The following is a 21,723-nucleotide window of genomic DNA, read 5'->3' as shown; positions in this document are numbered from 1 at the left end:
TTTCCTTACATGTGCAAAGCTCAATATCAACAACAGTTTGAAAATAACTTGAACGTTATGGTCATAAACTTAATAACAGAATGTCTATGTTATCCATAAACATTTGAAAATATTTTACATATAAAAGATTTTGTATTATCCGTACAAAATTTTCTTATACTTTGAACACTATGATGAAGCGAAGAGAGAACTTGCTGCAGCCTGCACGTGTTATCTTTAGCGAGATGATTCAAAACGGTCATTTTTTCATAATGTAGCCGTGGATGATTCTTCCAAGGGGCTCCAATATCTATTGATCAACAATACAGAATCAGCTCCCACGGCATAGCCATCTTGATTGCGATGCCAACTGAAATAGGCATGAGTCCTGTTCTTTATATCAAGAAGACCATGTCCAAAGCTAGCTTCCCGGAAAGCTGAGTAGCTTGGCTGTGGTTCTGTCATTCTGGATAATGAAAACAACCAATTAATAAATGCAAAATCACAATTCCTACTGATTAGCCCTGAAACAATAACAATAATAATAGCAATTACTCTGTTACTAATCCTTCTAGATTTCCTCCATCTCCAATGGTTATGTAAATTGGAGCAGATTGATCACTTAAAGGAGTGCACAACCCATTTATGACATTGTATGCAATATTTGATACTCGTTCCTGCAATGCAAAATTATCAGTCTCATAATGCATGATTAGTTGATCATGTTTTTCCTTTCTCTAGTAAATTAAAGCATGTTTGTTTCTAATGTTTTATTGTTTCAACAGAATAATTTCCTCATAAGCATATTGATACATGCATTTTATATAGTCATTTAGGTTAAATTTCATAATCATTTTATCCATTTGTTAATTGTTTTTAGTTAATATCATCAGTTATTTAGTTAATTTTTCATAATTGTTAATTTAGGATTAAGTTGTAATTTCGTTTTTGTTTTGTAGACAAATTGGTAGTTTTGAGGGACTAAAAGGTAATTGTGCAAGTGAAGAATAAATTCCTAATCCAAAAGTGCAAAAAATGAAGCCTAAACATTCATAATTTGTCCCATATATGTAGTTTGCTAGTCTAACATCCAAACATTAAGCAGAGCTTAAATCAGGAGTCCTTGCACTTACAGATCGTTCATAGGCATGAACATGACCAGCGAAGACAACATCAACTTTGTACTTCACGAACCAAGCCTCATAAATAACTCTCATGGTTTCCCCTTCCATATAATGATGTGCATAACTGTTGTACATTGGACAATGCATAAGAACAATAAGCCATGGTGTCTCGCTCCTATTCACTTTAGGCAGCTCCTTTTCTAGCCATTTGTATTGGGGAGTGTATTTCCCTGCAATAAATGTTTTAAAAGGAATTTCAAGTTTCCCACAAATTTGCATCATTCACATCTTAAAACAATAGTAGCATTATTGCAAACTGCACTGATCTGTAAATTAGACCAGTGTAAACAGAAGCTTAGCAAAGGCAGCATTGGATTTTGAAGCTGCTTTTTTAAACAGCCTAAGATAAAGTGGATAAAAAATGGCTAATACAGAGGTTTGGCCAAAATAAACTCCTATGCTCATCCAATTTTTATGTTAGTCTATGCTCTTTGAGAAAACCTCACAATTTACAATGAACACTAGGAGTGAAAACCCCAAATCATTACCAAATGCTGAGTAAGAGGACATGACAATAATGTACGCTGAAGCTCTCTTGATGGAATACCAAAGACGAGATGTGCTTCCACATGCAGTATATGGGACATGATATCGGTGCAAATAAGGCTTAAAGGGGATACGTTCACCCTGCAACATTATTAGCCTTGTTTATTTAATAAATTAAAAAGTGACATTCATGTTCAAAAGATTTAGCGAAAAGGGATAAAAGTTGCATACAAGTTGAGGAGCAAAATCAAGTTCATGATTCCCTGCAGTCCAAATCCAAGGCTGATAGGCAGCATTTCTTTCCACAAACCTTCCCCATGTGTCCCACCTTACATTGTCATGAAATGGATAATCATCTGCATAGGAAAGGTCTCCAACAAACAATACCGTCTGTCCCTTTATTGGGTTTAACTCATAATGGGTAAGTGTTTGATTTGAGTCATAGGTTTGACCAAGATCCCCTGCTCAAAATGCTATTCAGTAAGATCATTAAATCTTACGGAAACTGACTTAAGTATGCACTTTAGTAAAAGGAAGAAACCAAAACTACCTATAAGGCCAAAAGTATAAGGAACATCTGGGCCAGATTTAGGGGGGGTTATAAACCAGAATTGCCTAGTTGCTTTCCCAGTACCAACCTCATAGTAATATTTAGTGTCAAACTGCAAATAATAAAATAAATCTGATTAATTTTGCTTCATAGATTCTAGAACCCCCAAGCCAAAGACAGAGTGATGATCAATAGTGAAACTACAAGCACATACCTCCAAATCCTTGATGGTGCAGTGATGAATGTAACCAGAAATGTAATTGAAGTACATGTACTTAACAACTACGCCATCTGCACGATTCTTGAGCTCACCATTTTCAGCCCAGTAAAGCACTGTTCTTGAACCGGGTTCATCTGGAGTCACCCAAGAGACGATCACACTGTTTGCTTCATAATCTCCTTGTGTTATATGCACCTTTGATCACAACAAGTTACAATTAAGAATCAGAAATCAAGAACCCAATAAACCCAACTAGAAATGAAGTGGGTCACTGCCATATAATCAAGAAAAATGAAATTTGGGGAAAGCAAAAACCCTAGAGTAGCCTAATTGTTCTGCTGAAAACAAACTTATCAGTAATCTACAATTAAACAGAGTTTTCCATTTAATTAACGGTATATGAAGAAACTATAAGATGGAAGTAAAGAAACAGAGACACACGCACCTGTTGAGGAGCATTGTAACCAGGAGGTACTCTAAAGACATCGCTATCTAAAGGCATATCAAGAGACAAGTCATCTTTTCTTAAAAAAGTGCTTGTTCTTCCACCATCAGACATCTCTGCAAAACTCACAACTAGAACAAGAAAAAGAACAAAAATCCTCCCTCCCATCTCTACCTTACAATCCGTAAAAAAAAAAAAAAACAAAAAATCCTCACTTTCTAAGGCTTCACAGAATAATATTCGCAATAATACATGTAAACCTTTCACACACAGGATTCATGCGGTAGCCAATTTGCCCTCCACTATTGGCAGGGCGAACTGTGGAGTGTGGACTCTCGACTACTTACTACTAGTTCAATAGCTGAAATTTTTATTTAATAAAGTCTGGCATATTCAAGGTGATCAAGGAATATCAGTGCTTCTGTTATCAAAATTAATTAATAGTATTTATTTTTACAAAAGCATATGATATAAAAATATTATATATATACTTATATTTTCACATAATAAAGTAAAAATAAGTCAAATATTAATTTAAGAGAAATGAGTAATATTAATATATTTCACTCTATTTTTTTTTTTCATTATTTCTCTTCTACTCTTTTAATTTCTCCTTTTCATCCTTTGTATGGGTGGCTAAGGATGAGTATTTTTATAGTGGTAACTCATTTATTTTTTGTTATTATTTTTAATCATTTTTGAATTTGTGTCTTTTTAAAACGAATTTTGAATATTTTTTATTTTTTAAATTTATCATTATTAATAGATTTTAAGTTAATAAATTTTATATCTATTGATAGATCTCGAATATATGTCTATATAGGGTTTTGCTGTGTTTTTTCCTCTTTGGTGAGTTATTTTGCTTTTTGGAGGAAATTGTTTGAGGCTGATTGGCACGAAGGAAAAACAGAGAAGAAAAATGTGCGGCCTCATGGTGGGGAAGCATGTCCTTGATTATTTAATTTACTTCACTAAGATGTTTTCTTTTTGTTTTTCCAAATCTCACAAGAAAGCAAAGAAATCTGAGTTTTACTAATTTAATGGTATAATAAGGTGGTAAACTTACGAACAATTGGGTACTCAATCCTAATTTAATTAAAGATAAATAATTAATATTAGGATTTGTAAGTATAGTCTCATTTAGAATTGAAAAGATAATTAATAATTAATAATTTATTAATTGGACGAACTTGTAAAATTAACATTGAGAATTTCCTTTAAAATATCATTCACTTAATTGTCAAGAGAGGAAATTAATAAGGTCGTAACTTTGAAAGAATGAAAAATAAGTTTATAATCTTACCTTATATATATTTTTAGCGATGTGTTTAATTATCTCATTTCATTTTTTTAATTAATTTGGTGTATAAATAATAAAAAAATTTAAATTCGATTCATTATAAATTTAATTTAATATATAAATATATAAATTATGTCTATTTTATTTATAAATTTTACCTGTATATTAGATTTATAATTAATCAAATTTAAATAAAAAATTTTCGCATAGCAAATTAAGTCTATTTAAAAAATGTTTGGTTATGGAGAATCTTACAAGAGGAAAGATTCCAACCGGCAAATTCAGAAGGTAAGACTATAGATTGAGTTAATCAGGCATTGATCAATTGGTTTTGCACCCCAAAAACTTGGACGGCATTTTGAATATTTCCCCCTACATCGTTTATACCAAACCATTTCGCCAGTTTTTGCCTTATTGTACATCTTCTTCGCAGAACATGTGTCTCTCTAATTCAGCACCAAATATAACATATCATCTCTACGGCCGGCAAAGTATGTCTGTAATAAGTCCAAACACAACCTGGGAGGAGACTCCAAAATTAAGGTTAAATGTTACATCAACACGAGTATATAGTACTCAACACAAGCTGACCTTGATACTTATATGTCATACCATATAAGGTAGCACATGCTAGTTAAATAGATTACTTTATAGCTACTTGCAGAGGTAACAGATACCACAAAAGAGATTGAATCTCCATCTTCAAATGGATATAATTCAGTCCTCTGGTGATCCATTAGACAAGTCCTTTGTGCAACCATCAATGGAGAAATTCGTAGAAGAACAGCATCAAACTGCTAACAATGTAAGTAATATCGCCTCATTGATTAATAACATTGATTGATATTCATAGTTCTCTTACACATGGTGGAAAGGATTTTGCAGGAAGAAAAACTGCCAACCACCCTGGTCAGCAATGGGTGTGTTGATTTTCGAGGCAGAATTGCTGACAAGCGAACTACAGGAGGATGGAAAGCTTCCCCGTTTATCATAGGTTAAAGAATTAGCTATAGCCAAAATGATTTTACTAGTAATTTCTAGTAATATTTAAAGGCAAAACTTTAGAAGATTTAATTGTCATGTATACGGAGACAGAAGTTAATTAATTTTTTTGTGGCTGCTGCAGTGAATGAGGTGGCTGAGAGGTTAGCATTTTTTGCAGTAGCGGTGAACATGGTGGCTTACTTGGTGCTTGAAATGCGACAATCGCTTCCAGCTGCTGCTACTCATGTGACGGATTGGATCGGAGCCTCCTATGTTCTTACTATCCTTGGAGCATTTTTAGCCGATTCTTATCTAGGCCGATTCAAGACCATTATCATCTTCTCTTGCGTCTACGCTGTGGTAAGAAGCAGCAAGAAGCTGCTGCTTTTTTTGGGTTTATATGAACGCACTATCGGCCCGTAGTTTAGGGGAAAATATTGAATATATACAACTGAAATAATATATCATTTCACTCACACTTATATGTGAAATTTGTCTCCCATAATCTTCCATAGTTCAGTATTATGACTGGTATTGGTTTTCCGAATATTTCAGGGGATGGTGTTATTGACACTCTCAGCCTCCATAGACAGCCTCCGTCCGCCAGCATGCACAGCGCCCCCATGCACAAAAGCAACCGATGGCCAAAATACATTCCTCTTCTTTGCGCTAGCCCTCATAGCCCTTGGTACCGGTGGTATCAAGCCGTGCGTCTCATCATTTGGGGCCGACCAATTCGACGAAGCAGACGAGAAAGAAGTGACCAATAAATTTTCTTTCTTCAATTGGTTCTTCTTTGCCATAAACATGGGAGCACTCTTAGGCATAACAGTCATGGTGTATATAAAAGAAAAGAAGGGATGGGGCTGGGGCTTTGGGGTGCCTACAGGAACCACGATTGTTTCAATCATTATTTTAGCAGCTGGTATACGTTACTATCGTTTCCAAAAGCCTATGGGGAGCCCTTTCACCAGGTTTCTTCAAGTCATAGTGGCTTCTGCAAGGAATCATTTGAGAGGAGTTAAGTTAGGAAATGAAGTCCAGCTTTATGAGGTCAATACTGAGGAGTCTGATATTAAAGGTGCCCGAAAGCTCCCACACACCGCACAATTTATGTTAGTACTTCCATAACCTTTGCTTTGGTTGCGACTTCTGCAGTTTGTCAATCAATATAAGATCGCTCTTCCTGAGTTTCAATGCTCAAATTACATCGCTCACATGAGTCATTGGTGCAGGTTCTTGGACAATGCTGCGGTTGTGACTGACCCAGAAGCCAGCACAGAAAATCGATGGAAACTCTGCACGGTAACACAAGTAGAAGAATTCAAGTCCCTAATTAGAATCCTCCCAATTTGGGCATCCACAATTGCTCTGTCCATTTCCTTTACCCAACTCGCAACCTTCTTCACCAGCCAAGCCACCATCATGGACCGAAAACTCACCTCCAACTTCACTATCCCTGCAGGTTCTGTCACCGTCTTCAGTGCCATCAATGCCCTCATTCTCGTACCCATCTATGAAAAAATGATCGTCCCAATCATCCGTAAATACACCGGCCACCGTCGGGGCATCACATCATTGCAACGCATGGGTGTGGGCCTATTTGTTTCTATCTTTGCCGTGACCTCTGCTGCTTTGGTGGAGAAAAAGAGACGCGACAGCTCTAGCCCATCCGATATGAGCGTGTTCTGGTTATTTCCACAGTACTTTTTAATAGGCACTGCAGAAGTTTTCACCTACGTAGGACAACTGCAATTTTTCTACGATGAAGCAACTGATGGGACTAGAAGTATCAGTAGCGCATTGTTTCTTTCTGAGATTGGGATTGGAAGTTGGTTAAGTACTGCAATTGTTAAGATTATTGAAAGAACAACGGGTGGAGAAGAAAAAGGATGGCTAAGGAATAATCTTAACAAAAGCAGACTTGATTACTTCTACTGGATATTGACAGCCATTAATGGGTTTAATTTCTTGATCTTTTTATTCGTTGCTTGGCGTTACAAGGGTAGGAGCAGCGCAACTAGGAGTGTAAGAGATGAGTCCATGGTTAAGGCCACTGGTGATGGTAGAGAAGCGAAACGGGAGGAAGACTAAGGTGAATTTCAAAGCATTGCCTCCTAACTATATTGGATTTTCCTTTTATCTATTCATTCAATTTATCATCTCGACTATAAAGTTTGTTTAATGGTGTGATATATATTTAGGCTTTTGTCTTTTTCAAGAAATAACACTTAGCTGTGGAATATTGTTTTACTATGATGAATTTGAGTAGAAATTTCCTATAACTATCTGGTATGGCAGTGAAGAAAAATATTTTTCCTGTGTTATTGTTTTATGGGCTTCGGTATTACCAACTCTTGTTGTGCTTATTTTAGCATCGTTGCTCCAATCCAATCCATTACATGGGCCTGGGCTTAAAAATATATTGAATGGCTAATTAGATATTGAAATTTTAATATTATTGAATTAAAGATTGACTTTCTGATAGAGTCCAATGGCGAGGCAATCAACGCATTTCATTAATTAAAATGACGAGAAAGTTTTTAAAGCATATGCATAATTCACGAGGGTTGCTGGAATTAAACACAAAAGCGTTAAAAAGAAAGGTAAAGGAAGACAATAAAGGATGACATTCACATTCACTTTCACATAATTGAATCGCAAGTGCTTTTGGAAAAAGCTGTTCACATTATTATAATTATGCATCCTAATAAAGATTTATAACCTTAGTCTTACCTAGAATTTTTTTGTCTGTTTGCTCTTGTCTTTTAGCATCAGATTACATAGAGAAAATGCTATGGCATGTAAAAAATTGTGTTAAAGAAGAGCTTACATCAATTTCTAATTAAGCAATTTAATGGAAAAATTGTAGGCCAATTCAAAGAAAAGAGGTCAATGTGTGGTTGCTGATAAATAAACTTTAGCCGTCTAGTGTTTAGGGAATCTCCTCTTTTAATTCTTGCATAATAATTCAAAAAGATTTTTGAAGATGCAGCGTTTGGTGGAATAGAACTGGCTCTTAAAAATTCATTTCCATTTTTATTTTTTCCCCAAATGTGAACTAAACATACACCTGGAATCCAACTATGGAAAATTTTTGTCGCAATCGATTTATTATAAATTTAAAATATAAAATGTAATGTAATTTTTTATTTTCAGAGATAAGATTTCATTGAAAAAAAAAAGGTCTAATGTCCCATACACAAAAAAAAAAAAAAAAAAAAAAAACCCTTGCCTAAAATATTACAAGTATGTCACAATAATAACCCTAAGCTAGAAGATCAAAGCTTGATTAAAAAGAAGAAAAGGTATGCCTCAAATTTTATGAGATTATTTGATACATCATTTAATTTTTCAATAAGATCCACATATTTGCAATGGCTTTTAGGTGGGATTTTATCGAGTTTCCCTATTAATTACTTGAAAGAATTTTTTTAGTAATACTAACTCATCTATCCTATTTGTTTTAAGGCTAATCCATGAAATCTCATATCACAATTCTTTCTTCTCATTAGCTTGAAAGCAAGCTTTGTCTTGGTCAGAATAGGTGGCACTACCTTTTGGAGTGGCTCTCTTCTTTTATACGAATTTTTATACTGATATCACTCGAGTCTTTCCTTCCATTGGAAAGTCCATGGCCAATTGTGGCCGACCTTTTCCTGGATTTGTCCTATATTCTTAGATATATTATAGAGTCTCACTCCACTTATTTAAAGTATCTAGATTTGTGAATTTAAATTTCTCTCTATTTGAGTTTTTTAATTTATTTATTTTAAAATTATTCATTTTTATAATAAAAAAGGGAGATATATGACTACCTTGTATCTTTAATTACGGATTTAATTTAAGTATGAATATGAGATGTGAAATAAATATCTGAGTCTTGCGCTCTTATTCAATAATACTTCATACAAAGAACCTCCAAGATAATACACAAAATTTGAAAACGATCAATTAAAATCACCGTTGAAAGAATTGGGAAGTTGGCAAAGACACTGCAAGCAATTAATATGTCAAATTCGCACTCATTTCTTTTATGTCAGTTCTCACAACCCATTGTGAAATACAAGTTAAAGTATACTCTTAATTTATCACCCCATAGTGAGTCTTTTATTTTCTTCATTCTTTTATAAATATTGAAAGTAACAAAACATAAATAATCCTCTTTCATTTTTCATGTGCAAGCACTTTTCTGATTCTAATTTCATATGTGTTATATCTGTGTATTATATCTGTGTATTATATCTGTGACTCCAAATATAGAATGATGAAATATTTTCTATATAAAGTATAACTCCTATTTTAGTATCCTAAATTGAGTTAGTCCTAATTATATTAAGATTAAAGGGCTAATACTATAAATAGAAGTATTGTGGAGAGGTTATTTGTCTTTATCCATGGAAAGGGCTTCAACTCATTGCAAAGAATGGCTCTTGCCTATCGAGGAGAGTAGCTTTTGTCCAAGGAAAAAGAGACTTTTGCCCATTGAGGAGAGTGGCACTTGTCTATTGTGTAGTTCCTTGGAGAAAGATAGGCTTATGTCTAAGGTGAAAAAAAATGCATAAAATTTAAGAGGAAGAAATTTTTATCCATTGATGGGGGCTCTTATCGATTTAATTGAAAACACTCTTTATATTGTAACGTAGTTAAAGTAATAAATATATTGAGTTATGTCTAAAAGATAATGAGAGGGACTAACTAATATATTTACCATGGATAGTTATATAGCAAGAGTTTTAATGGGTGTAATTAAGTTAAAAGGTAAATATTTTTAAGCTTGTAATTGTTGATTATTTATTGCTAGCCAAAAATGATAATGCCTGTTGATATAATCCTACGTTGAAAGAATAAACCATGTAAATTTTGTTAGAAGGGAAAGGTGTTGTCTATGGCTGGTCGTTTGATGCTCATAAAATCATGCTTGTTAAGTATGCCTATCTATTTCCTTTCAATGTTTAAAATTCCTCGGAAGGTGGCTAGTAGAATTGAAAGCATCATTGGAGGTTTCTTTTGGGCTCGTGGACATAATTTAAGGAAGTATCATTTGGTTAAGTGGAGTGTTTTGGTACAGCCAAAGTTTAAGGGAGGGCTAGGGCTCTCTAACATACTGATCCACAACCAAGCATTTTTATTTAAATGGGTTTGGAGGCTTCAACAATCATCAAATGCTATGAGGGCATTGATTCTTAAGGATAAGTATGGTTTTCATAATGATGGTGGTCTCTCAATGGTGTTTAGGGGTAAGATGTTTCCAGTTTGGAGGGATATACAGAGTTGCTTTTTAAAGTTGATAATTTTTTAATTTGGGATAATATCTACTTTGCAATTGGTAATGGGAACAAGGCTCTATTTTGGCATGACTCTTAGGCTCATCATGCTCCTTTGAAAGCTGAATTCCTTGGGCTATTTGTGTTGTCTTCCAGTCCCAATGGATGTGTTTCTGAAATGGGCTAGTGAGAAGGGGGTTAATTAGGTGTGGAATCTTCAGTGGAGGAGAGCATTATTTCACTAGGAGATAGGGTTGTTGGATCTGTTTTTGGTAATTTTGAATGTTACTAAGCTTTGCAACCATCAGGATGATAGATTGATTTGAAAGCAAGCTTCCAATGGTGTGTTCTCCGTGTCTTCACTTTAAAAAATTTGGATTTTAGCCTCTACATATGATAATGTTAATGTCCCTGCAATTTGGATAGGCTATGCTCCACCAAAAGTTGAACTTCTTTTTTGTTTAGTATCGTAATAGGTTGTGTTATAGAGAATGGTTGAGGACTATTAGTGTTATCCCACAATCCCAGAATTCTTGGCTTTTTGTTCAATGTATGAGGAGTCTATACCACATATCTTCCTTCACTATTCTTTTTCATAGAAAGTGTGATGCTGGTTTTTCTGTTGGTGGGAGTGTTGTTTATGTGTTCCTGGTTCAGTTTTCGACTTTTTGGTCTAGTGGAATTCTCTTACTGTGGGGAAGTTTCAGAAGGTGTTTTGGTGTAACTTGTTTTTTGCTATTGTGTGGTCTTTGTGGTTGGCAAAGAATGATAGAATTTTCATTAATAAGGAGTGCACTGTAATGGCATTGTGTACTTTAATTCTCCATCGATTGTCTATGTGAATGAAGACTATTAAGGTGGATTTTCCTTTTTCAGGCTTAGATTTGTTAGTAATCTCACAATACATTAGATGCTGGACTAATCTATCTAAGCATATGCCTACTGTGAGTTGGGTTCCACTTGCTGCGTTAGCTTTGAAGTGGAATGTTGATGCATCCTTTAGGGGAAAACCGAGCTTGAGTGGCATTAGAGGAGTGTTAAGGAATGCTGAAGCTTTTCTTTATGTGTGTTTTCTCATGTTCAGTGGGTATAGCTGATTCTAACACTATCGAACTATTAGCTATTGCAAAAGCTCTTGAGTTGTCTCTTAAACTAAATGATAAAAGGATTAATGTTGGTGAAATTGTTGTTCAATCTGATTCTAAGTATGCTATTTCATGGTTTTCAAAATAGGAAGATGCTCGTTGGATATTATTTTCTACAATTAATTCAGTTTTGGTTAGTTTGCAACAGCTTTAGTGGGTGATTTTTATTCATACACTTAGGGAGGCAAACTCTATTGCAGATGCTCTTGCAAGGCAGGGTATGGATCGGTTTTCAAATTATGTGGCTTTTCTTTAGCCTATGGCATCTTCATTATCGTTTTGAGATGAAGATTGGGGCTTAAGTATTGTTGTTGCTGATAACGGTGGGTCTGCTGGTGTTTGGTCATTGGTTTGTGATGTTTATGTTTTGTGCTAATCTTCTGTTGCATTTTTGTCTTGAAATTTTGTTGTTGTGCATTATCCTTGTGATTGTTGGACACAAGGCACTTGTTGTTTGCTTATTTTTTTTGATTTTGTAGTTGCTTTGTTCATATTCATTTTTTTTGGACTATGTACTGTGTTCCATTTTGATTATAGATTTCCATTTTGATTTTATCGTTGCTTTGTTCATATTCATTTATTTTGGACTATGTACCGTGTTCCATTTTGATTCTAGATTTCCATTTTGATTTTGTCGTTACTTTGTTCATATTCATTTATTTTAAGACTATGTACCGAGTTCCATTTTGGTTCTAGATTTTTTCACTTAGCTTATATTAACTTAGATTGGGTGACCTAATTTAGTTTGACTAATATATATTAAATTTTTCTTAATTATTAATAAAATTTGTTTATAAAAAATTATTATTGTGTTTATTTATTTATTTTAGTTTGTACGCTTCTCCAATGTATAACATTGTGACTTAGTTAACTTTTTTTTCCTTTTATAAGTATATAGTATGCTTCATATTTAACATACAAGATGATGATAAAATCTAATCAATTGCCGACCAAAATTATTTTCAAGGGCGAAAGGTTATGATGGCAGTATATGAAAATCAGCATGGTTGCCTCTTTAGCAATCGAAAATTATTTATACAAAAATTGTGGGTCCATTTAACATCAAACCATGATCAACTTTGAGCATACCTATGATCATAATGTGCTTTTTTTTTTTGGTAAAAACAAACCATAGTTTAACATATAAAAGCGTAAAGGGGGGTTTCAGCTTTCAGGCCTCCCGGACCACAAAGAAGTGACAAATGATAATCATTCTCATCCCTCAAAATCTCCCCTTCATCAAGGACATTACTAAACCAAGGGAAAAAAAATAATTCCAAAAAAAAAAAGAAGAAATAGAACAACTTCTTCATACACACACAATAAGCATTCTTGACAAGTAGTGCTTCTTTTTCAGCCTTTTCCCTTCAAATCCTCTCTGCTTCCAGCCAACTGTGTCGTTAAAGCTAGGGTTTTGCTGGTCAAACATTTTCCGTTGATGGAGGGAGCAGTGGCTGAGTGAGGGAAGTCTTGATGTGGGCTTGTGACCTGATGTTTGCGTGCTCTGGAGTGGACTGGATCACCGCATTTTCTTTGGCTGCAAACTTCTTTTCTTCACTTTTGCCCCATAGGACAAGGTATAATCCAACTATGATCAGCACTGCCCCAATGACCCTGAATGTCCACGTCCATAGCAAACAAAAGTAAATCCCATTGGTCAAAAAGATTCAAATTTTCACTTTAGACACTGTTCAGAAATACCCTTCTGCAGTTCTCTGTCCTCGTGTAAATTAGTAATTTAATAATCTAATTTATAATATAAAAAGTTAATAAATTATAAGGAACAGCGGATGAAGTAAGGAGAAAATATGAAGAAGTAAATAAATAAAATTAAAGGACCCACCCTCCGAGATAGAACTCTTCACGTAAAGCAATGGAAGCCATAATGGCGACAACAAGAGTCTGAACAGGTTGATAAACAGCAACGAAGACAGGGCCACCTCTGTCAATGCACCATATCTGTACAGCGAAGGCAATCCCTGATGCCACCACTCCCTGCAATTTTCCACACAAAAATGTGAAAAAGAAGCTTCTCTTTCATTTCGTTTTCAAACAACACCCACCGATCTGAATTATTGCATAACCACTTTTGGATCATATCATACCATATATACATAACAACTAAGAACAAGCTTACAAACATTGAAATTATATTTATTTATATTAAAAGAAAAAAAAGATCACCTAGCTATTAGCACTTAGCAGTGTAGCAACTGGGTTCGCACATGTTCAAACGCTACAAAGTCACGATTTTATTTGTGAAGGAATAAGACTTATCACCTATCAGGGCTTTTCAACACTCTCAAAAAGTAGATCGCAGGGATAACTCTGTTTGGTCTTTGACTATACATATTTTCATTAATTTCTTTCATTTGAATTTTATAAACAAAAGGCACAAGCTAAATAAGAGAAAATACAAAAAAAAAAATCATGATTTGGATATTTGGAAGTTGATTATGTAGTTTGGATTTTAATAAATAAATTTTTTGTGGTTAAGTATGTTAGAAAAAAGTTCAAATATCATAATGTTGTTAAAAGCTCAAATATCATATCAAATTTTATAAACAGCTGGCTACTAAACAAACTAAGAGCAAACTGATATAAGGAACAACTTTACTAATTAGAGGAAATATGAGTACTAACTGCATAGAGGATGGTGAAGAGTTCTCCCCCAGAATGAAAAATCCAGGCCTGTGGGTCCCTCTCAGTGAAGGCAGCAATGATCAAGAACTGTATGAGCCCAAAAAAGCATGTATAAGAGGTGACAGAAAGCCTGGCTGGGTATTTCTTAAGAACCGGAGCCTGCAACACTAGCCAACCGGACCAGGACAAGCAATGGCCAATGAGATAGATACAACCCAGGGTCCAGTTCTTGCCCTTCGCATCTCCAAGAGAAACAAACATCTGCGTACTGGGTCTGTCTAGCCGTGGAGCTGGGCTGTATATGACTGGACCCTTGTATAAAGTGATAACTGTGGCCCCTGCTACACAGAAGATAGTTCCTAGTACTTTTGCAATTCCATCTTTTCTGTTTAGTCTCACTTTCTCTATCCTGCAATATACAACAAAGAAAAAGAAAAATGAGGGTAAGACATTACAGAAAATTTTTTGAGACCCTACAGAATCTTGGCTGAGAAAGAGGAAGATGCGGGCGTTACCGGAGTAGGGCTGCCATGAGAAAGGTAATGGCTGGGACGGAGTTTTGGATCGCTGATGCGAAGGTGGGTGTAGTGTTATCTAAGCCCAGCAAGTAGAATCCTTGGTTTGCTGTTATTCTGTTCACGTAGGACAAAAAAAATGGTGAAAAAGAGAGATTATTTTTAGTTTGCTGAGCATATCCTTATATATTGATGAATCTTTGCTTTTCTTTCTTTGGTTATTTGATAATTTAGTCTTATACCCTACTAGCGCCAGGAAAAAGAACTGAAGGAGGAAGTTGAGAGTTATCGCTGGCCTTTCCTTCCTGAACAAAGAAAAATTACAAGTACGGGTCACATATCGTGTAAGTCATTCAATGTGGAAATGAATAGTAGCTAGCAGATATATAGTAATGGCTAGTACAGAGCGATACTTTTCAAGAAAATATGCAAATGGAAGTAGCAGGAGCAAAGCGATGATGTTCCTGTAAACTGGGAAGACAAGCATGCTAATTCCCATATTAAGGGCAGCCCTAGAGACGACATGGAATCCAGCATAGCCAAACTGCAAGGCCAACATGGCCAAGTGCAGCTGAAGCCTTTCAGGAACTGAACACCACATTCTGCTTGAAGAAACAGAACCTCCGGTGTCAGCCATTGAAGCACCAAAATGAAGAAGGATTAATTTCCTTTACAATAATAACAATAAAGAAGTGAATAAGGGAATTGAAGTTGTGGAAAGCAAGGGAGGAGTGGATGGTATAAATATAGTTGGAAGGAGTGAAAGGGGAATGTGGAGGGTATGGCCCATGGTGGGCCAATCAAGGGCCCTAAAAAGACGTTGTCAACTGTTAACAGCCTTCAAATGTTTTTGGTTGTCTCCCACATTCTTCTCTATTTTCTAACCTCCTCCCAATCAGCTGACTAGACTTAGACAACCCTAATCGCATTAGCTAGCTAAGCTACTACTATAGCGCATGAAATTAAAGAAAGAGCAAATGAAAGTGAGTGAGTGAATGAGGGAGAGAATATGATCTGCGGGTACTGTTTTGGTCTATGCCATTAATGATGAAAATTGAACGGAATGGTGAGCCGCCATAGATAGATAGCGTGCACGAGGGGAGGTGGTGGGTACCCCATTCGTTCTCACTAAAAAATATTAGTTGAAAGATATATTATAATCGTGTATATCTACCATATTTGATTACACATATTAATTATTTTAATTTTGATTACTCTTTTTAATTATTTAATTACATATATTATATTCATACTATTTTTTTTAATTATTACTGAAATTATTTTTGGTTGTGAATATTACGCTATTTATATTATCATTTTAGGGTTTAACACACCATATTTATAAAAGAAAAATTAAAATTTACGGAAACGGTTGTTTTGGTTGGGTGTGGATTAAGGATTAGTTGCTAATTTTTATTGCCTATTGGATTTCCATTTCCCAAATTTGATGGATTTCAACAAACTTAAGGCTAAAAGATTTCCGCGAATCCATCGACCCTTCTCTCATTTTCTTCTATATATACATCCTCTTCTCTTTTTCCCCTAAAAAAATTTGATTAATTAAAATTAACTTTATTATCAAAAAAATTAATTTATATGTATAATCTCATATTCTCTAAGACTTCTTTAGAATGAGTCATTTATAAAAAAGAATTCAATCGAAGTAAAACATAATCGTACTTAATTTTTATTTCTTTTAAAATAATTTTTTTAAAAGTAACAAGAATTAAATTATTTCATTTTAAATATAAAAATTGATAAAAATAAATAAATTGAATTAAATTTTTGTAAAATTTTAGTTTTCAAATGAGAAATAAATGGTGTGTAAAATGGAGTTTCACAGATTTAAATTCCTCATCCATCAATATAATTAGAGTTTTTTATCCTAAAATATAAAATGAGAGAGTTACTCTAATTGTGTAAACCATTATTAGATATATTTCCAATATTGGTAAAAGAATTTTAGGTAATTTGATTTGGAATGCACTATAAAAAAAAATGGTAAGGAATTATCTTGTCCATTTAGTAAATTTTCATGTCTATGTTTTTTATATTAAGAAATTAAGAGAGTAAGAATTCAATCTATCTATTAAATAATTAATTAATATGTCTGTATCATTTATTAATTGCTCATATAGAAGGAAAATATTAATGTGATTGCCTTTGGCTTTTGTTTCTATGTTTGTAGAGCATTTGTTACACTTGTTTCCAGCTGTATGGATAGGGTTATTTACTGATTTTTTTTCTCTCTCCTTTATTTTTATTTTCTTAATAATATTTTCTGCTTATATGGAAAACAGAAAAGAAAAATAATATTGATGTAGCCCAACCATAAGTGCATAGGTCGTTCAAGTAGTATAGAAAAAATATCATTCTTTCGAATAGTTGTGTTATAAATTGAATTTTTAATATAAAAATATACTAATTTAACTAATTTTGGGCTAACAATTTATAAAATAAAGGGATTGGGAATTAAAGGTATATTTGTAAATTCAATAAGAAAAAGGCTTGAATAGAAAATTTCACTAAAATTATAAGAAATAAATTGATCTAAATGCAATATGGCAAGAATAAACATAACAAGCAATTAAAATCAATTAACAATCAACAATAATAAAAAGATGATTATGGCATTTAGAGGTTCATATTTAATCTATTTTTGGATTTTAAATTAGTTATCCAAACATATGAAAATTATGGATTTCAAAGAAATTAATTCTCAAATCCTTTAAAAACTCTTTCGAGTGAGACAAAGAGTGACTTGATTAACTTAATACTACTTTTGTAGAGTTAAAACTAATCAAGACCTATTATATTCTTTAATCAATCTATTAATCCTTTTAATCCATAGTTTATTTCTAGATCTAAATTAATTAAGTCCAATTTTTTAATTATCTATCACTGTGTTTTCTCCTTTCAGTGTTTCAACCAAGGATTATGAATAATACTTAATGGAATCCTGCACTACGCATGTCATTAAGCACATAAAAAATGAATAAAACCTTTTAAAAACTATAAAATCTGGATTAACTAGCTCAAATCTATAAAATATCTTAAATATTATATACCCAACTCCAGAATATTAGAAAAACTACGCACTATCCATATTTAGTATAAGAGATTCTAAGCAAAAGAGGAAATAAATCATGAAAATAAATCAAAATTAGATAAACCCGATAGATGAAGTGTAGAAAATGGGAAGAAAAGAAGAATCCAATCTCTCGATCCAAAAATGAAAGTGTTGGCTTCCCTTCTCTTTCTTTCCTTCTTTTTCTAGTCTTTCTTCTTTTGCAAAAATAAGATAAAAGTCCTATTTATATTCTCTAATAAAAGCCCTAAAAATGGTGTGAGTGAGGTCATTGTTCATGTGAGAAAATTCCTCATTCAGCCAATTAATGAGAAAGTGCACAGGCTGTGCAAGTAGTTATACAGGATCTTGTGCACATTTGGGAGGTTCTAGAGGCTTCCCATGAAGGTGCACAGGCTATGCCGATTGGCTGTACAGGTTTCGACATATTTGGAGATCTTCCGTGAAGGTGCACAAGCGAGCTGCATAGGCTATGCAGGAGGTTGTGCAAGCTTCAACAACTTCAGAGTTTCTTCCACGAAGGTGCACCAGTGACCTACATAAGCTATGCAACATGTTGTGCAAGTTTTAACAATTTCAGAATTTCTTCCGTGAAAGTGCACAAGGTAAGCGTGAGAGTGCAGATGCTATACAGTCCCTTGTACAGATTTCGGCAAGTCCAAAATTTTCTTTTGATTTCTATACAAAAGCTACATAAGCTGTGCAAGTGTCCTGTGTAGATTTCGACAAGTTTAATTCTTTCAATATTCAAGCTTCATTTTTTGTACTTTTGGATTTAGAAATCACTCCTTACTTATACAATTACTTTTTAGTCTCTCAAAAATATCATTTTATCTACAAAACAAAAACAAAATTATAAATTAATCCAAAATTTGATAATTATGAAAAATTAAGTGAATAACTAAAAAAACTAACTAAAAATGACTATCAAACTAATAAAATGACTATGAAATTTAACATAAATGACTATATAATATGCATGTATCAGCTACTGAAATTGTTTGTGGTATCTATGGTTTCCACGAAGCAAAATTAACTTTACTAATGTTTCTGTGGATTTTGAGAGTTTTTTTTATCTTTGATTTTGTGCCAGGGAGGACAAAATTTAAATAGTTATAAAATTATTATAATTAATAAATAGATTAAATTTTTATCAAACAATTATGAATATTCAATGCTTTTTTTATAGATTATATATTTTATTAAATTTAAATAATTGAGGAAAACTTGAAAAAATACGATAAAAAGACATAAAAATACAAAATATGACATAAAAGAATTTCGAGGCTCCTCCTCTCAAATGGTGGGACTAGTACATTATAAAGTTGCTCTTGCTAGGGCATGAGTCACTTTATTAGCATGTCGTCTAATTAAGATATATAAAAAAAAAACATATTAGAGTAGTGAGATTAAAATATATATATATAATTCAAAATAACCTAATCAAATTTTAAACAATACTTGGCATCAGATAATGTGGCGCTGAATTCTTTTCTAATTAACTATTTAAAATTATAATCCTTAACCTGTAAACTGAAGTTGGAAATTATGAAAATCGAGATCTCAAAATTAAGTTAATATGCAAATCAAGTAAAAAGAAATCAAAGAACATATACCTTAACTAGCTAGCAAGCAATTCAATTCTTTATCTATACTAAAATCAATGATGAAAATAAATTATTACAGAGATCCACACAAATTTTAAAATATGTAAAAATTTAGTTGTTTTTTCACGTCATTTTCTTTTTTTTTCTTTTATTTTTAATGTTTTTATTTCTATAGCATTCTATATATATTCCACACTTTATGATATGTAATTATATTATCTTATTCATTTTTAAAATATTATTATAGTATAATAATATCCCAACTCCATAAATTTTATTATTATTATTATTATTATTATTATTATTATTATTATTATTATTATTATTATTATAGAGTGGATGTGTTACTATTATAATATAACTAATTGACAAAAATTAGGAGGGTCAAGGGCACCACTTTTATGCTCTCTAATTTATAGTCCAAGGTGTTACAGATTTAAAAAATTTATAATTAAAAAAAAAAGAAAACTCGGGTCAAGGGCCCCCAAGCTTTATGCGAGGTCCACCCCTGCCATTCGAGGGTATATTCAGAATCGGATGTATCTGGTGTCGTGATCCCTCTCAAAGTGGACAAGTTGGTCAGTTGGACAGCTCCTCCATTCGGTTGAGAAAGCTCTTAAGAAAATTGTGAAAATTCATATATATTTATTATTTATTATTATTTTATTTTAATTAATTAATAATAATTTAATATATTTATAAAAAAAATATTTTATTGAATGACCTGCTTATTTATTTTTAGATATATATATTATTTTAAAATTAAATACATATCTATAATCTGAACAACTCAATTCAATAATAACTCTTATTTCATTTTATACCTAATAGAACTCTTAAAGTATATATACCTTGATTATCTCTTCTGCTAAATTTTACTTTCAAAATCTATTTGTTACCTCCTTTTTCTACCAAATACTCTCAATTGATATTTTCATCATCTTTTATTTATTATATATATATATATAGATATATATATATATATATATATATATATATATAATCTGATGTGCGTAAAGAATTCTTAAAATTTTATTTCTTAATTCATCAATTTTGATTTTATTTTCAAGGTAAAAATTCTCATTTTTTGTTCAATAATGGGTAAATCTGATTTTATTTTCTTTCTTTGATCTGTTACAGCTACTCTAGAAATTTATTTTTTTCTTTAATTATTGGTATTGAGTTGGGTTAATCATGATTACTATGAGATAATAACATTGAATTTACATTATATATATACATATATATATTTATTTATTTTTTTCTTTATATTGATTGATATCTAACTATAAAATTTACTGATATGCTATACTGAATTTATTTGAGATATATTTAATCTTATTAACTCTCTGAAATTATTGAAATAAACTATTGAAATTGCACTATCAATTATTATTTGCTATTTGAAATTTTTTATTGATTTTGATTTATTTGTATAAATTGATTTTTTGTTTTGAATTGGTACCTGTGCCCAGTATCTGTTTCTGTTATTTGGCCCTACCGTGTGGACTATCACGGTATTAGGTTGCATTATCAAGTCATGCATCATTGCAGTTTATGGTTTGCATTAGTATCATATGCATTAATATCTGTGAATGAGGAGGAAGGTATCTAATATCTGGTAGCGCGCTTACCATCTGGCTTTTGGTAATGTGGTATATCATCACTCTGGTGCACTGTACCATAAAATTTTTATTGAATGAATTTCTTTTGTATATATATTTTATGAAATTATTTTATTAATGATTTTGATAGCATGAGCATGATTTTATTGAATAGAAAATTTATTGTGAAATTAATCAAGCGTCTGTCTGTTCCTATTCCGTTGTGTGCTATAATTATTATTCACTGAGCATTAGCTCAAACCAGGTTTTCTCTGTCTGTTATTTGTTTCAAATCAGTAGAATTCTGCAGCTGATCCAAATATTCAGTCCATTTTCTGGAGACGGACAATCTTTGATTTGTTCTCATGGTATGCCCGAATTCATATTTCCTCGGGCTAATAATTAGTTTAGTTTATTGAACAGTTTAAGTTTTTATTTGAAATCTGTAGAGACTCCGCAGTTTATTTATGGGATATTTATGATATTTATTCAGTATTTTATTTATTTGGATTTTGTCTATTTTTGGGATTAGTAAATGACAATATATTTATTCAAGATATTCTGATAAGGCTTACATAATTTAAGAATACTTAAATTATACGCAGGTCATGGCTCAGAATTTTGGGTCATGACAAAAATGTAGATTCTAACTCATATTTAAAAACTAACTCAATTGGAGGAATACCCAAAGCCATATAAGAAGCAC

At 32.7% G+C, this 21,723-nt stretch overlaps 3 protein-coding genes across 3 annotated transcripts; 1 reads left to right on the top strand and 2 right to left on the bottom strand.

Moving 5' to 3' along the window:
* Nucleotides 1-36: 36 nt before the first annotated feature.
* LOC110658614 (purple acid phosphatase 2) lies at nt 37-3,242 on the bottom strand. The gene is made up of 8 exons (XM_021816293.2): nt 2,865-3,242; nt 2,414-2,614; nt 2,200-2,311; nt 1,881-2,110; nt 1,652-1,790; nt 1,113-1,333; nt 535-656; nt 37-445 (listed from the first exon to the last, which is right to left on the bottom strand). Exons 1-8 carry the CDS (start codon nt 3,030-3,032, stop codon nt 247-249), a joined length of 1,392 nt encoding a protein of 463 aa, XP_021671985.2. The 5' UTR covers nt 3,033-3,242; the 3' UTR covers nt 37-246.
* A 1,605-nt stretch (nt 3,243-4,847) lies between these two features.
* On the top strand, nt 4,848-7,472 carry LOC110658597 (protein NRT1/ PTR FAMILY 8.2-like). The gene is made up of 5 exons (XM_058130509.1): nt 4,848-4,969; nt 5,050-5,158; nt 5,291-5,508; nt 5,704-6,263; nt 6,384-7,472. The coding sequence occupies exons 1-5, from the start codon at nt 4,871-4,873 to the stop codon at nt 7,240-7,242; spliced, it is 1,845 nt and encodes a 614-aa protein (XP_057986492.1). The 5' UTR covers nt 4,848-4,870; the 3' UTR covers nt 7,243-7,472.
* Nucleotides 7,473-12,615: 5,143 nt separating this feature from the next.
* Nucleotides 12,616-15,441, bottom strand: LOC110658612 (protein WALLS ARE THIN 1). The gene is made up of 6 exons (XM_021816290.2): nt 15,132-15,441; nt 14,961-15,023; nt 14,719-14,835; nt 14,204-14,612; nt 13,404-13,555; nt 12,616-13,174 (listed from the first exon to the last, which is right to left on the bottom strand). The coding sequence occupies exons 1-6, from the start codon at nt 15,353-15,355 to the stop codon at nt 12,982-12,984; spliced, it is 1,158 nt and encodes a 385-aa protein (XP_021671982.1). The 5' UTR covers nt 15,356-15,441; the 3' UTR covers nt 12,616-12,981.
* Nucleotides 15,442-21,723: the final 6,282 nt, after the last annotated feature.

This window comes from Hevea brasiliensis, chromosome 12 (genome assembly GCF_030052815.1).
Source record: "Hevea brasiliensis isolate MT/VB/25A 57/8 chromosome 12, ASM3005281v1, whole genome shotgun sequence".
Taxonomy (NCBI): Eukaryota; Viridiplantae; Streptophyta; class Magnoliopsida; order Malpighiales; family Euphorbiaceae; genus Hevea; species Hevea brasiliensis.
The sequence above is the reverse complement of the archived record's forward strand: the minus strand, read 5'-3'. Positions and strand labels throughout refer to the sequence as shown.

Coding starts and splice junctions, on each gene's coding strand:
- LOC110658614 (XM_021816293.2), bottom strand. CDS start 3,032: ATGGGAGGGAGGATTTTTGTTCTTTTTCTTGTTCTAGTTGTGAGTTTT. Junction 2,312..2,413: donor GCACCATCAAGGATTTGGAG/GTATGTGCTTGT, acceptor TATTATTTGCAG/TTTGACACTAAATATTACTA. Junction 446..534: donor CTAGAAGGATTAGTAACAGA/GTAATTGCTATT, acceptor TTCATTATCCAG/AATGACAGAACCACAGCCAA.
- LOC110658597 (XM_058130509.1), top strand. CDS start 4,871: ATGGATATAATTCAGTCCTCTGGTGATCCATTAGACAAGTCCTTTGTG. Junction 4,970..5,049: donor AGCATCAAACTGCTAACAAT/GTAAGTAATATC, acceptor AGGATTTTGCAG/GAAGAAAAACTGCCAACCAC. Junction 5,509..5,703: donor TCTCTTGCGTCTACGCTGTG/GTAAGAAGCAGC, acceptor CGAATATTTCAG/GGGATGGTGTTATTGACACT.
- LOC110658612 (XM_021816290.2), bottom strand. CDS start 15,355: ATGGCTGACACCGGAGGTTCTGTTTCTTCAAGCAGAATGTGGTGTTCA. Junction 14,836..14,960: donor TTTTTCCTGGCGCTAGTAGG/GTATAAGACTAA, acceptor CTACGTGAACAG/AATAACAGCAAACCAAGGAT. Junction 14,613..14,718: donor CTCATGGCAGCCCTACTCCG/GTAACGCCCGCA, acceptor TGTATATTGCAG/GATAGAGAAAGTGAGACTAA.